The sequence below is a fragment of the Zosterops lateralis genome (genome assembly GCF_965231275.1).
Source record: "Zosterops lateralis genome assembly, chromosome: 3".
In the NCBI taxonomy this organism is placed as follows: domain Eukaryota; kingdom Metazoa; phylum Chordata; class Aves; order Passeriformes; family Zosteropidae; genus Zosterops; species Zosterops lateralis.
Window position 1 is genome coordinate 33634635 of NC_139764.1, and position 14191 is coordinate 33648825.

At 42.0% G+C, this 14191-nt stretch overlaps 2 protein-coding genes across 8 annotated transcripts in view; one reads left to right on the top strand and one right to left on the bottom strand.

Annotated features, from left to right (window-relative positions):
• Positions 1–7253, top strand: part of PRKD3 (protein kinase D3) — a 44141-nt gene extending 36888 nt beyond the window's left edge. For all 7 annotated transcript variants that reach the window (XM_083857112.1, XM_083857113.1, XM_083857114.1 and 4 more), the window contains exons 14-19: positions 298–404; positions 978–1139; positions 1617–1715; positions 2470–2737; positions 3572–3657; positions 4358–7253. In XM_083857112.1, coding sequence (XP_083713238.1) covers positions 298–404; positions 978–1139; positions 1617–1715; positions 2470–2737; positions 3572–3657; positions 4358–4531 — 896 coding nt within the window. In that variant the 3' untranslated portion in view covers positions 4532–7253. The remainder of the gene's footprint in view (positions 1–297; positions 405–977; positions 1140–1616; positions 1716–2469; positions 2738–3571; positions 3658–4357) is intronic.
• Positions 7254–7593: 340 nt separating this feature from the next.
• NDUFAF7 (NADH:ubiquinone oxidoreductase complex assembly factor 7) lies at positions 7594–13985 on the bottom strand. The gene is made up of 9 exons (XM_083857117.1): positions 13882–13985; positions 13718–13798; positions 12239–12349; positions 11082–11292; positions 10545–10603; positions 9713–9826; positions 8790–8933; positions 8306–8479; positions 7594–7930 (listed from the first exon to the last, which is right to left on the bottom strand). Exons 1-9 carry the CDS (start codon positions 13969–13971, stop codon positions 7718–7720), a joined length of 1197 nt encoding a protein of 398 aa, XP_083713243.1. The 5' UTR covers positions 13972–13985; the 3' UTR covers positions 7594–7717.
• Between the last annotated feature and the right edge of the window lie 206 nt (positions 13986–14191).

The following is a 14191-nucleotide window of genomic DNA, read 5'->3' on the forward strand; positions in this document are numbered from 1 at the left end:
TACTTGCTCATGTGCAGGTCCCTTGCACAAGCGAAAACTTCACCCAATACATCTAATGTCAGTGTGTGTGTACCTGACAGCAGAGTGGTAACTGGTTTAAGTTTAAAACTACGGAATTCCTGTGGAGGCTGATCACTTCTTTTACTCATACACCATTTGCAGTTCTAAATATAAATATGGTAATGTTGTACACTTGACAGAATATACTGGTTTCCCCAAAAAGGAATTTCTGCTGTAATGTTTTACAGCTATGAATTGCTTCTACCTCTTGATGGCTGACACTGACTTTTTGTTTAGGAAAACATAGGAAGACTGGAAGAGATGTGGCTATCAAAGTCATTGACAAGATGAGGTTTCCAACTAAACAGGAAAGTCAGCTTCGTAATGAAGTAGCCATTCTCCAGGTATAAAAGTGTTTTGGGATCATGTTGGAGTTTTGTCTTAAATAGATTATTATGAGATTTTGTATTGAAGTGTAAGTGTTCTGAATTGATTTTTAAATTTACATCTGTGATTTCTGAGTACTTTTGGAAGAGGTAATCTTATAAAAGCAGGAACTCCTGAGTTCTTGGTAGAGTAGATAACTTGGGGGTGGTATCTACCCTGCTGCAGGGGATCCCACTGAAGCCATGTACTTTGGCTCCATGTTGCCTCCCTCAGTATTATTTTCTGCTGTTTTTCACTGCTGGCTCCTCAATCTTTGAGTATTATTCTTATGCTCAGTTACTTGAGTACAGAACATCATGCATCAACTGTAAAATTAGTCATTACAACTAATTTGTATTAAACAAGTTATCCTTAGTAGTTGGCATGTTTCATGGATTGACATTTGTTTTGAGCTAGTTTCTTTCCTCAGATACATTTTTTTCACCTGTACCTATTTAACTTCTTTTGATTTGTGGTCGGCATTTCTGTGTAATTCAGGATATTTCATACTGTTTTATTTTAATTGATGTACCTATGCTACTTTGTTTTAGAATTTGCACCACCCTGGGATTGTGAACCTGGAATGTATGTTTGAAACCCCAGAACGGGTCTTTGTTGTGATGGAAAAGCTGCATGGGGATATGCTAGAGATGATTCTTTCCAGTGAGAAAAGTCGACTTCCAGAACGAATAACAAAGTTCATGGTCACTCAGGTGAGCAGTCAGTTCCTCTACTTTGAGAGGAAAAGCTTGATTTGGGTTCCATGTTTATAAGATGAGAATTTGGAGAAGGGGTTTTCTGTATTGTTAATTAAAAGAGACATTAAAAGAGAGCATAGAGAACGACACATCTAATGAAAGTTGAATAAACAAGAAAAGAGCTTTGAATGTTAATTATGTTAATTTTTTTGGCCCTTCTTTCCCAAAACATAACATTATGGACATCTAAAGATGAATATCAAAACAGTAAGCATTCAAAAAGACAGAGGAGGGTGGGGGGGAAAAAGGTTGGGGAAAGTAAATCCGCTTGTTTTCAAGTCTTGGTAGCCTGGAAAAAAAGTACTTGCACAGTATGTATGGGTTAGTTCTTGAGGACTGTGTTGATAAAATTGCTGTATTGGTTAGTGTCTGTGTCTTTTGACACTTGTGATCTGCTTGAATATGTTCTGAAAGTGTTCTTTTCTTTTGTAGATACTTGTTGCTTTGAGGAATTTACACTTCAAGAATATTGTGCACTGTGATTTAAAACCAGAAAATGTACTACTAGCATCAGCAGAACCATTCCCTCAAGTGAGTGAAGATTAAGCAATACTTTTCATTACTATTCATTGAGGGTTTTTTAAAGCAATATTGACATTACTGCTTGAAAAGCGACTTCTTGTTGGATTTTCAACTGACTTCTAGAATTACTTGAACTGCATATATTGTAGTTATTGTTTCTTTTTCCCTTGTCTCATTAAGTGCCTTTAGTGTGTTGCTCTTTCTTACACTCTGAGGAGGGCTTATTGAGTTGTGGTTATATGTTGGACTTAATCTGGATCCTTTTATCTCCACAAGTGCCTGCTGTGTTCAAGTTAAGGAACTGTTGCAGGATCATAAAGATTTGAGGATTGTTGCATGTGCCAGCTGTTAATGCTTTTTACTGGGATGTTCTGTCTAGAGCTGGCTGGGTCTGAGTTCAAGCTAAAACTCATTGTTTGATTTCCGTGTAGCCGAAGCCTCCAGCTTCTGGAATGTGATTTGGCTGGGATTCATGTGCATTTTTAACTTTGATTCTGTACATTTCAAGAGTGAGGATATGACTCTGAAAATGAGCTGGGTTTGGAATCAAGCTATTTTTTCCTTGTTTGTGCACTTGTGGCCACACAATACACAAACTGCCCCAGACCTGAGTGCGCAGGACCAGTTCAGCAATCTAAAACCTTAGTGGACTCATTTCCATGGGGTTTTGTGTCTGTTTGCATACATACAATGTTTAAGTGATGTCAGAAAGGCTGTGAAGTCAGGCAGAGATTTCTCAGTTTAAAATGTGCTGCTTTTGCAGGTGAAGCTGTGTGACTTTGGCTTTGCCCGCATCATTGGTGAGAAGTCGTTCCGGCGCTCCGTGGTGGGCACTCCTGCCTACCTGGCCCCCGAAGTGCTCAGGAGCAAAGGCTACAACCGCTCCCTGGACATGTGGTCAGTGGGAGTTATTGTCTACGTGAGCCTCAGTGGTACATTCCCATTTAATGAAGATGAGGATATCAATGATCAGATTCAAAACGCAGCGTTTATGTACCCACCAAATCCTTGGAAGGAAATTTCTAGTGAAGGTAAAGAAATTAATTTTATCTATTAGAATGTTTTTGTGTGTGGGTAACGCATTCAAAAGGTACATTTAGGAAGGAGTGTGAAAATTATTGATAGTTTGAGTTTAGTAGACTATGCTGAAGAGGATAAATATGAGGTGAATGTATTTGTGAAAGACAAATTGTGAAATATAATGCTTTAGATTATATTCAGGGCAGGGGGGTCAGGAGATTTAGCAAGAAACATGAATTTCATGCACGATGAGTGAGATGAGTGATCTGACACTTCCCAAGAGTCCCAAAGGAAAGTTAATTTATGTGTGGGTATTTGCTGAGTGCTGGCATATTTTATCTGAACTATAATCACAGAAACGGTTCAAAGTTGAATCTAGAATTTTAGTTTGTGCATTGGGAAGTACGGATTTAAGTGTAAGGTCTGAGCACCCTAAAGATTTACAAAGCTGTTCTCTAGAGCTCTCCAGTGCCAGCTTTGGTTATATGTTGTTACCATGTTACCTTGTTTGGTTAATGCTTGATTAATACACAGGTAGATGTGGAAGGGCACACACGATAGTGTATCTGAAAATCACTAAAATTAGTAGCGGAAAAAGATTAACCAATAGCATAGTAAAGCTTTTAGTATTTCCATCAAAAGTAGGGGGAACGTACCCCATCCCTATTTCGTAGCCTCATTTAACATAAGCAAAGCTAAATATAAAATTCAAGAGCTTGGTTAAATTTAAAGGAGTTCATTGGAGGATACACTCACACATAAAAAATTAATTTCTACTGCAGCATGTGAATAATGAGAGAGGTGATTAATATTTAAATGGTATAATTTTTGTTCTTCTTTGCCAGCCATTGATTTGATAAACAATTTGCTTCAAGTGAAGATGAGAAAACGTTTCAGTGTTGACAAATCCCTTAGTCACCCATGGTTACAGGTAAAACCATTTGCCTTTTTCACTATGTTTAAAATGAGTGAACAATTTTTTTGGCTGAAATCCTTCAGAGGCTTATGAAAACTGCAAGTGTCACATTCTGTTAACAGGCATTCACAAAGGCTTGAGTATTTCTGGTTTTAGCTTTGCATTTGGTGTGCTCCAGGGTTCTGACCGTTTGTGAATAGCTCCTTTCCTCAAGGGAAATTTGTCTTACTGTCTTTCCCACCTTTTCCTTTCTGTCTGACAACCGCATGGGTTTACTCTTCTGGCTTTCCCCCTGACTTTGGGCAGTGGTAAATGCATGGAGCCCTGTGAAATCAGCATGGATACAAACATTGTTTGTTCAGTGCAGAAGTGGACACACAGCCTGGTGTGTGCCGTAACTTGTAGTTGGTTTAGAACAGATTTGTTTGGAACTGAGTTTATCTGCTGCTGTGACAGCCTTAGATACTAGCTCATTTAATTTTGAAGTATTCTTTGTGGACAGTGTTGGGGCATCTTGTGAGAGGATGTTTGGTTTTGGGGCTTTTTTTGGTTTTGTGGCGTTTTTTTTGTGGTGTTCTGTTTTTTCATCAGATCTTGTTGGTTCTATCTTGTGGCTGTTTACACTAAAAATGGACACAAACTGCAGAATTTATCTGTAGGAATGTAATGTTGCTGTTTCTTTAAACTGTGTCCTTAAATCTCTTTTACTCCTTAGGATTATCAAACTTGGCTTGACCTCAGAGAATTTGAAACCCGCATTGGAGAGCGTTACATTACCCACGAGAGCGACGATGCACGCTGGAAAGAACACGCTTATGAGCACAACCTCGAGTACCCCCAGCACTTCATTATGGCTCCTAATCCAGATGACATGGAGGAAGACCCTTGATTTGTTCATCATGCTAAATTGCAGCAAAGAAGGATACTCCAGGCAGGAACTGAAGATAAGTTTTGGAACAGCTATTGCTCTTTCCAAATGCTGTACACATAGAAGCCCCAGAGGATCCTGCATTGCCATGGGAATAGACTGTCGTCTGGCAAGCTTTTCTCCATCCCTGACTTAAACTCTGAGTAGTTTCTGCACAATGGGATACAAAGCCCTGTTGGGGAACATTTCACTGAGCTGGGTGGCTACAAAGCCATGACTGAGGTGTAGTGTGTACAGACTGAACGGTTTGTGTTTTTCAAGGGTTTTTGTTTTTTTTTCATAGCCTACGCAGTAAGAGTTTTGTAATAGTTTTCTAATCCCTATTTACTAGGCCATAGAGGACTGTTTTCTGTTACTTAGATACATCTCCCATTTCTCAAACTGTGGATGGTGAAAAGACTCTATGAAGGAATCAGTACAGAATAACCTTGGCTAAAGCAAAACATGGTGGTTTAGCTGAATACAGTTTCAGAGATGAAGGAATAATTTGCTGCTTTTTAGACAGTTAAATACGTGTGTCTTGGCCCTAATTGAACTTTTTACACATAGCAACAAAGAAAAAAAAAAGAAAACCCCATAACTTCTTACATTCCTCTTGAAATGCTGGCTGACAGTCTAAAGAGATGACAATCAAAGCTGTGCTAGGCTTTTATTTTTTCTGTTAAAAAAAGCAATAAGCCACAACAGTGTGCTGCTGTGCAAGGCTGGCACGTTGTTGATACACACCAAAGGCATTTTGCCTTAAAACTCCACAAGTAATGCACAGAGAGCACACAGGACTTGATGTAGCATGTCCTTTCACTCTGGAAGACCAGAAGGATGTGGAAAAATAGGGAAAAATACATGCAGCTTTCTTCTGTTGTTTTGAGTAATAAGATTTTTAAATTTTTCTAATATTTTTCTAATTTTTTAAGGTTCCCTGGACTTACATCAGGAGTAGTTTGTAGCCTGTTAGCTTGTTATGTTAACTCTGCTCAAAACCTAGAAGTAACAGTGGATACCACATCACCTGTTGCTTCTGCCAGGGCAGCTGGATTGTAGGAGAAAGGACTTTGCCTTCCCACCTTAACCTGCAGCCCCTCCCATCCTCTTTACTGTGCTCAGAACTGTTTGAGCTGAATGAAGAGTCCAAAAGCAACTCCTAACTCAGTTTCTTCTGTGTGTGTGTCAGTTGAAGGATTCTAACTAATTGGACTTGTGGCACAATAGAGAGGAAACAACAGTGTTCTTTGGAAATGATTCTCTTGGACAGTTCAAGTTAATGGTATTTCAAAATGCAAATGGAAGAGGGCTTTTCGGTCTTATTCTAAAAAACAAAAAGAGTGAAATCTTTTTTTTTTTGTGGGATAAGTGTTGTGCTGCTGGAGGGTGCTGGATGGCTGTATGCATTCCTGATGTGCCAAGCTGCTTAACTGAAGCTTAGTTGGAAATATTTCTAAAATACTGACTGATACATGCTTGAACTGCAAAGGCAGTGAGAGGCTTTGGGGTATCTCCTCTCTCCTACAAAGACCTTTCTTTTTTTGTTTGTGTGTAGATAAATATTTTTTTTCTACTGTTGTTATTCAGGTAAGGAAACAGGTGAGCAGATTAAGTTGTTAGATATACTTGTTACATGGTTAGTTCAGAGCTGGCAGCTGCTTGCAGTAGCAGTGACCTGGCAGTGGTCAGTGGCAGCTGCAGAAGGATGTGGCCACAGGTAGGTTTGGGTCTTTAACTCACTTTTTTTTATTTTATTTTTTTTTTTTTCCCCACTGCTCTTTATCTATCTGCCCCTGCACTTTATAGGTGTCTGTGTTGGCAGAGGCTGAGCTCTGGATTCTTAACCCTGTTTAGGGAGGGTTTCAGGACTGATTGTTCAGAGGCACTGCTTTTCATCTCTGGAAGCAGAGCAATCACCTCTGACATTGGTAGTTTGGTATTTGCCTGCTCTTGGCAAGGAAAGCAGTGCTGTTTTTCAACTTCCAAGTGCTCAAGTGACCAAATTTTAGTGAAGCCATTGCTATATTCCATCCTAACTGTAGTAATGTAGATGCAGTTTGGTTTTAAACTTCAGATTTTTTACCTGAGCTGTCACTTTAGGTTTACCTGTGGGTTTGTTGTTTGCGTTGTTTTAAGGGAGGAAATAAAGCAGCTCAGTCACTTGAAAAAGCACAACAGGAATAGAGGAAGGAGGGGACAATAATGAAGTGGAAGGCTGGCTTTTGTCTCTCCCCATGAAGTCTGCTCTGCTTCAAAATATTGTATGACCTATTTATTCCTCAAGTTGTATTAAAATAAAAATAATGCTGTTGGCCTTTGGAGGAGATTGCCTGATCATATGCAGACTTATGGGGCCAGACAACAGAAGCCACAAGCAGCAAGTAGTCAAGAAACCAAAAAAATCAGACTTACATTATGAGTAAAATTCCTAGAGTAGTAAAAATAGCTGAGTTTTTTATTCCCTTTTTTCTACCTTTACTGCAGACTTTGGCAGCAGTAGGTTACAGTGTTTAATACCCTTATCCCTAGATGAATTAAGTTGCATTCATTCAAGCAATAGTGCTATGGTGATGCTAGAAAAAAGCTCATGTAAAATTTATAGCCTCAAAATGACACTGTCAAGTACTTTTATATTTTTATACACCCCATTGTTTGTAAATATCCTCTGGTAAGCTTGAAAATAAAATTTATTTCCCTATCAGACTTGTTCTTTTTATTTACGTGAATTCTCTCTCCTATCAGCTGTTCTTAGGAGTAAATGGTTCTATACTTCCTTGTTTGTGGATTTGTAATTAGGTATGTCCTGGTGTGGAAATTCTGCCAGCAGGAACTCCTTTTATGTGCCTCCAGGCTCTATTCTCGTTATAAAAATATCCTCAAAAATGTCAAGGCATCTTGATTTTATTCACATACCAAAGTCTGAATACTCCTCAGTGCATCTGTTTGTTACTGACAAGTTTTGATTCCACTTGTAAATATTTCACTCATTTCTACCATAAGACCCCCAAACCACTGTTCATTCTCTGCTCTGTGTGTGCTGGTTTCTGTATGTGCAGTGTTTTATTTCCACTTATACTGCTTTGAGTAGGTCAGTCAAGAGGTTTGGTGTGCTGCACCACACTTATTCTGAAACAGCCATCACACATTTTGTGATAGTATTTGAAATTACTTTAGTGACAGTTCATTAAATCCAGCAACAGGTGGTAGGGGGGACTTTGATTCTGGCTTATCTTTCTTGTCAGGATGTACAAGTCTGTGGTGAGGCAGCAGGGCAAAAAAATTAAAACAGTCCCCCATCTTCTCAGGATTCATCAGCATGTCATAGCTGTGAAGTAACTGCTCACGCGTTGCTGTGTCACCTGAATTCTGCAAGAGCACCTGGAACAGAAAAAAAAAGCAGGTTAGAGCCCTTCCTGTGTTCCTATAAATCCCTACATACATACACAATCCCTTCTTGCATCCTTTTAATTTAATAGTGCTGTGATGGTTGGTAGAACTGGTGAGATCACTGGTGGTGGTCCACAGCCCATACATTAATGGAAGTTTTGCATTACATGCTCCTAAATATAATAGGATCAGTTTACTTTCACAGATCGGAAGTAACTTACATCTAGCAGAAGCAACTTTCTGATCTCATACCTACATGTAATTTTGAACAACTTCATTTTAAAAGCAGATGTTTTTACTAAAGCTCCTTAAGAGGAGTATTGCCTGTGGACTGAGAGAGTTCTGTAGCTGTGAGCACTCTGGTACCTGCAGTCGGAGGTCAATGCCCATGTTCTTTAAAAACTCCCTCTGTTTTATGGGGCCTAACGTAGCTGTTTTTCCCTGTGCCATCTTTCGAAGGTAGCTGAAATCAACATCTGCTGTCAGGTCTGCTGTGCCTGGAGCACTCAGCACATCGTGAAGTTTGTGATTCCGGAAACCCTGAAAATGAAATTGGAAGATTACACTCAGCTGTTGTCCAACCATCATAGCCGGGGCCAGCAAAAATTAGGCTGTGCCTTTGAGGGGTGACAATAGCAAATGATACATGGAAAATTGGAGATGAACGTAGCAAGAGCTCAGATCACCCTTTCCATCTGAGAGAAATCCTTCTGGGTACTGATTAAATAGAAATTACTCAGTTTTATGCAGTTTTTGCTATTAAGCCCACCTATGAACTTTATCTTACAAGAACCTAATGATCAAAGGTAACAGAATGCTTTGGCTCATTGCTACAGGGCCAATGCCTTACCCGGAAAGTGTCAGTTTTGGTTCCATTGTGGCCGTAATCCGCAACCAGAGCAGCCCCACCATCCTTCTCTATCCGAGAGGCGAGTCTCTGCACAATGACACCAGCCTCAGGACACACTTCCACGTGGTCTCTGGTTTCTTCTGGCTAGTGCAGAGTTCAAAGACCAGAACACCTGTATTAGCAGACAAGCACAAGGCAGGTATCCCTCACACTTGGTGTCTTGGGGCTGTTGCTTTGCTGGGACACAGTTGCATTCTAGGCTACCTTGCTAGTTTTTGCTATCACTCATTCTCAATTAGTATTTTCTGAGTGCTGGATTTCAGTCATCTCTTCAATAACCTGCAGTCAAATGGAAATTTTTCTACCAGGAGTGTCTGTATCAGGTGAAACTTCCTTACTGTGGTACTTAAGGTAAATAGGTCTTCAGCTGTGCACACCTTTCCTGTGTGAGACTTTGTAGCTCTGTTTAATCTCCAATACTTAATTTTGTAGCTTTGAGTATCCAGTGTACTTCGGGAAGAAACCACAGCCACTTCCCATTAAAGGTCAGCCTGGCACAGAACAAGCAGCTGCCCTGAGTACCCTGCAGCAGGCTCAGAGCCTGGCTGGGGCAGGGCCACTCTCGAGATGGTAATAATGCTGCACACACAGTGCAGAACTCTGCCTGCCACTTGCTCCCTCAGGTTGCTCTCTGAGACATTTTGTGTGTTCAGGCTCCTATTTTGCAAAGTTTTGATACATGTGGTAATTTCTGTGCTGTAGTTTCACAGCATACAAAGCTAAATGCTTGTGGAAATTTTAAAGCTCTATTCATGTATAGACTGAGAGCCCTCCTCTTGCTGTCAGAGTAACTGAGAAGCACTAAATGTACTTGAAAGAGTCAATAAAGGTGTAAGGATGAGCTCTGGTAAGCATAACCTCACCTGAATGAAGTTTTGTGTGGCAGGGGTCCTGGATGGTGACAGGACAAAGCGCAGCTGGTCGGGAACTTCTGGATCAATGTCAACCAAGACCTCACGCCAGCCCTTCTCCGTTCGCTGTCCAACGAGCCCAAAGCACTCACATTACACTCCAACAGGGACCACACTGTCTTGGGCGTTTGACTGAACTAATATGTCACACTTTTTCACAATGGTTTTAAGAACAATACATTATTAACAACTATTACTCATTCCTATTTAATTCCATTAACTGCCTTAGGAAAAGCTTGTGGTGCAGTCTCATCTGCAGAGCCAAAAAATACAGGTTTAATTATACTTAACAGGAATGAATGATGCTCTGAAGAAAGATGCTGCCTCTTCTATTGACAGTGCAACATTTAACTTATCAAAAGATTTCATTCTACTGATGGTTTTCAAAAATTAGCTACTTCTGAATCATAACTAGCCTCTATCTTGCTGTCATTACTTATCAAATGAAAGCCCTTCAGTCCTTTTTAGTAGTATTACAGAAAACCATGTTTTAAAACATTAAAAGCTGCATTAATGTAGCATAAGAAATAAAAAAACCTGAAAACCTTGAGACTTATCTCAACAGAAAGAAATCCTTAGCTTTCTTCAAGTTTCTCCATTCAAGAATAATTATTAATTTTACAATTATCACCTGAATTAAGCCTTATTTGTCCAAATTCAGTTAGAATTATTTCATCACCAGAGACAGGGCATGTGTCTAGTTTGGTGCCTTATTTCTGTTCTTCCTCAAAGAGAAAAGTTATTTAAGCAGATGGTCACAATTACAATAATCATCTTGCTATACCTGAAACTTATGTATTGGCAGGGCATCAAAGAACTCATGTGCTAGGTAAAAGCTGTAACCTGTGGGAAGGTAAAAAAAAGATGCATTAAATTATTACTGCTTCCAGTTTAAAATATTTTAATGATTTTTAATGAATTAAGCACTTTAATGTGGTTGTGAAAAAATTATAATTACTTCCAGCTTGTACACATTAAAGATACTATTTCTAGCTCTAGCTTCCAGTACATGAATTTTAGATCCCTATCTTGTGAAAGGAGATTTAGGCAAAGCCAGTAAAGGTTTGGCGTTTTTTTCCCATGAAAAGAAAAAGTCAGAATATAGGAATTTAGGTAGGAACCCCCAAATGAAGGTAGACAGAATAGGTAGCAGTGATGAAAATGAACCAAGATCCTGCCTCAGACTCATACAAGTAAGAACAAATATGTATATAACTACTTTTCTGTCCCGTGTGAAGGCCAGCAGAGATTTGCTCTGCTATCAAAAGCTGTCAGTGAAGGAAGGGCACCATCCCTTTAACAAGGCATTCAAGCTCCTTACCTGCTGGCACATCTTGAATGTCTCTGTACCAAGAAATGGGAATTCCAGTCTTGCTGATGCCTTTCATGTAAGCCAACTCCTCCTCAGGGTTTGGCTGCACTTTCCCTCCTGTCAGCACCTCTGCTTGGATCTCGCTGAGTTTGGGGCTCACTTCTACCAGGTGAACAGAGACATCACAGTTACTAAGAACAGAGGCGAGCTGCTTGAAGACCTATAAAGGCAGATGAATTCTATTAGGTGCAGTCTTCTGCTGTGTACATTAAAGGTTTAACTTCTCACTATTTACTATTCACTATTAATTATTCAAGATAAAAGACTTTGGTTGGCTTTCACTAACAAAACAATCTCAGTGAGAGAGACTGCATTTTCCTCCTTCAGTAGGAAGTGTTTTCTTAATAAATCTTAATAAAAGCTGCTACACTTAAAAAAAAGTTGGCTACACATTACAGGGCTGTAAGGACAACAACATGAAATGCTAATTTGGAAGAGTAGTAGCAGCTCCTCCAAGACCTGTAGAAGGTCTTAGACATGTAGCATTAGGAGAGAAATGTTTCAGTTTTCCCTGCCACCTTAAACAAGTGTTTGATATCCCACTTTTCACTATTTTTATTAACATATGGAAATAAAATAAAAGTTCTTATGTGGTGCTAAATCTCATTAGCAATCTGTTTATGCATCAGCAGTATTTTAATTAAGACAGCCATGCAGGTGTGGCTGAACACAAAGAGATTAAGCCCTAAAATGCCCAAAGGAATTAACACAATTTTATTCTGTGTTACTGCACTCTCCTGTTCTGTTCCTTGCACTAAGGTCTCCATCCCAGTTATACATAGCAACACCTTCCTAGATGGTTTTCAGTTTGGATAATGTTTCCCTACACAGAAATACCATGGAATATTCCTGCCCTCCCCTTCTATCCAGTGGTTTTTGGAAGGTCACAGGTGTGTCCATACAGTGTGCACACGCTGGGCCCGTTCTGCTTCTCCCCTGCTCCCAGAAACTCATCTGTTCTAATGGGAGTCTGAGCTGCCAACCTGACTGAAGTGACCTGGCTGCTAGGGAAGGGTAAACCCTGACAGCAAAACAGCTTCCCTTCAGATTTCCCTGTAGCTATGGAATACAGCCAGACACAAAGAACAGGAATAGTTTTCACCTACCCGCAGTATATCCTCCGTGAGGGTGCCCCTCCCTGGGCCCAGCTCCACCAGCTGGAAGGTGTTTGGTTTGCCCATGGCCATCCATTCACTAATGTACCAGATTCCTATTAACTGGCACAAGAAACAACACACAGGGTTAACAGTAATGACTTCAGCACCTATGGAACATCATACCTGCCTTTTGTCTGATGATAACTAAGATAACATGGCAACATTCTGTCTCAGTATTTTAAAGCCAAGAAGAATTATGATACATAACTTTGTATTCTTGTCTTTAAGTATTAAAACTGCTCATTGATTGCTGATTGCTGATTGCTTCAGCCCAGCAAAAGCAACTCTCCATCAGTAAATGTGGGGAGTCTGTTCTGGCTGGAACAAGAACTTTCACTTAAGGCTCAAATGCAGGTCACTGCCCAGGTGCCTTTGGACAACTGTTCTTCCTGACAATGCATTTACCAAAGTGCCACTGAGAACAGGATTTAGCCACTCTTCACTTCTGGAAATGATACACAAACCAGAGTGAGCCCGACCAGACTCTGGAGATTATTTGTGAGGGGAGTTTTCACACTGGAAAATTGCCATAACTCTTTTTATTTATAAGCAAGTTCTGTATAAAAGGAAAGTGTTACTAAGCACAGATGGTGTTTCAGACAAAGGACTTTCAGAAAAACAAAACCCCCTTCCTCCATCAGAACCAATTTTTCTTTTGGGAAATAACCTGAACCTTATCATTGCTACTCCAGTATTTTGACACTGAAAAGGTATCTGAACACTGGTGTGGAAATCAGTTGGGATGGAAATTGGAAAGGACCACACTGGGCCATGTGGAGTATGGCCTGTGCTCAAGCAGGATCATCCCAGAGCACGCAGCACAGGATTGTGTCCAGATGGTTCCTGAATGTCTCCAGTGAGAGAAACTCCACAACCTCTCTGGTCAATCCGAGTGCCAGTGCTCAGTCAAGTTCTTCCTCATGTTCAGGTGGAACTTGCTGTGCATCAGTTTCTGCCCGTTGCCTCCTGTCCCATTGCTCAGCACCACTGAGCAGAGCCTGGCTCCATCCCCTTGGCACCTCCCTGCAGACACTCACAGACATGGATGGGGTCCCCTCTCAGTGCCTCTTCTTGAGGCTGAACAGGCCCAGCTCCCTCAGCCTTTCCTCAGCAGAGAGATGCTCCAGTGCCTCAATCATCCTTGTTCCCCTCCACTGGAGCCACTGCAGGAGCTCCATGTCTCTTGTCCTGAGGAGCCCAGAACTGGACACAGCACTGCAGATGTGCCTCAGCAGGGCTGGGCAGAGGGGCAGGATCACCTCCCTTGACCCGCTGGCAATGCCCCTCCTAATGCACCCCAGGATTCCATTGGCCTTCTTGGCCACAAGGACACAATGCTGGCTTATGGGTGGTTTGTTGTCTACCAGGATTCCAGGCAGGCCCGCGTGGTTAAGGTAAAATAACTTAAGAGGGGAGGAACTGCGTTACCTCTCCGAAGACCTGGCTGATTTCAGGCGAGGTGATGAAGTCCCCGCTCTCTCCGACGCCGCCGCGGCGCGTGTAGTAGCCCTGGGGGGGGGAGCGGCACAGGGCCGGGGTGAGCGGCGAGCGGGGCCCGAGGCACAGCCCCGCCCGGCCCGGGCCCGCCGCACCTGCCCGGGGTTGGTGAGCGCCTCCCGCATGTACTCGGCCACCGTCACCGGCCCGCTGGCCCGCAGCTTCCGCGCCAGGTGCCGCAGCATCGCCCCGGGCCCGTTCCCGCCCGAGCAGGGCCGCGCCGCCGGAGCTGTGGGGAGAGGCGGGGAGAGGCGGCGGTCACCGTGCGGAGCGGCGGCGGGACGGGGGAGCCCCCGGCGGCCCGCCAGGAACCCGCGGCGCGCCAGCGGCAGCACCATGGCCACGGCTCCCGCTTCTCTCCCTCCTCCTCCTCCTCCTCCTCCTCCTGCCCCCTGCGGGGCGGCG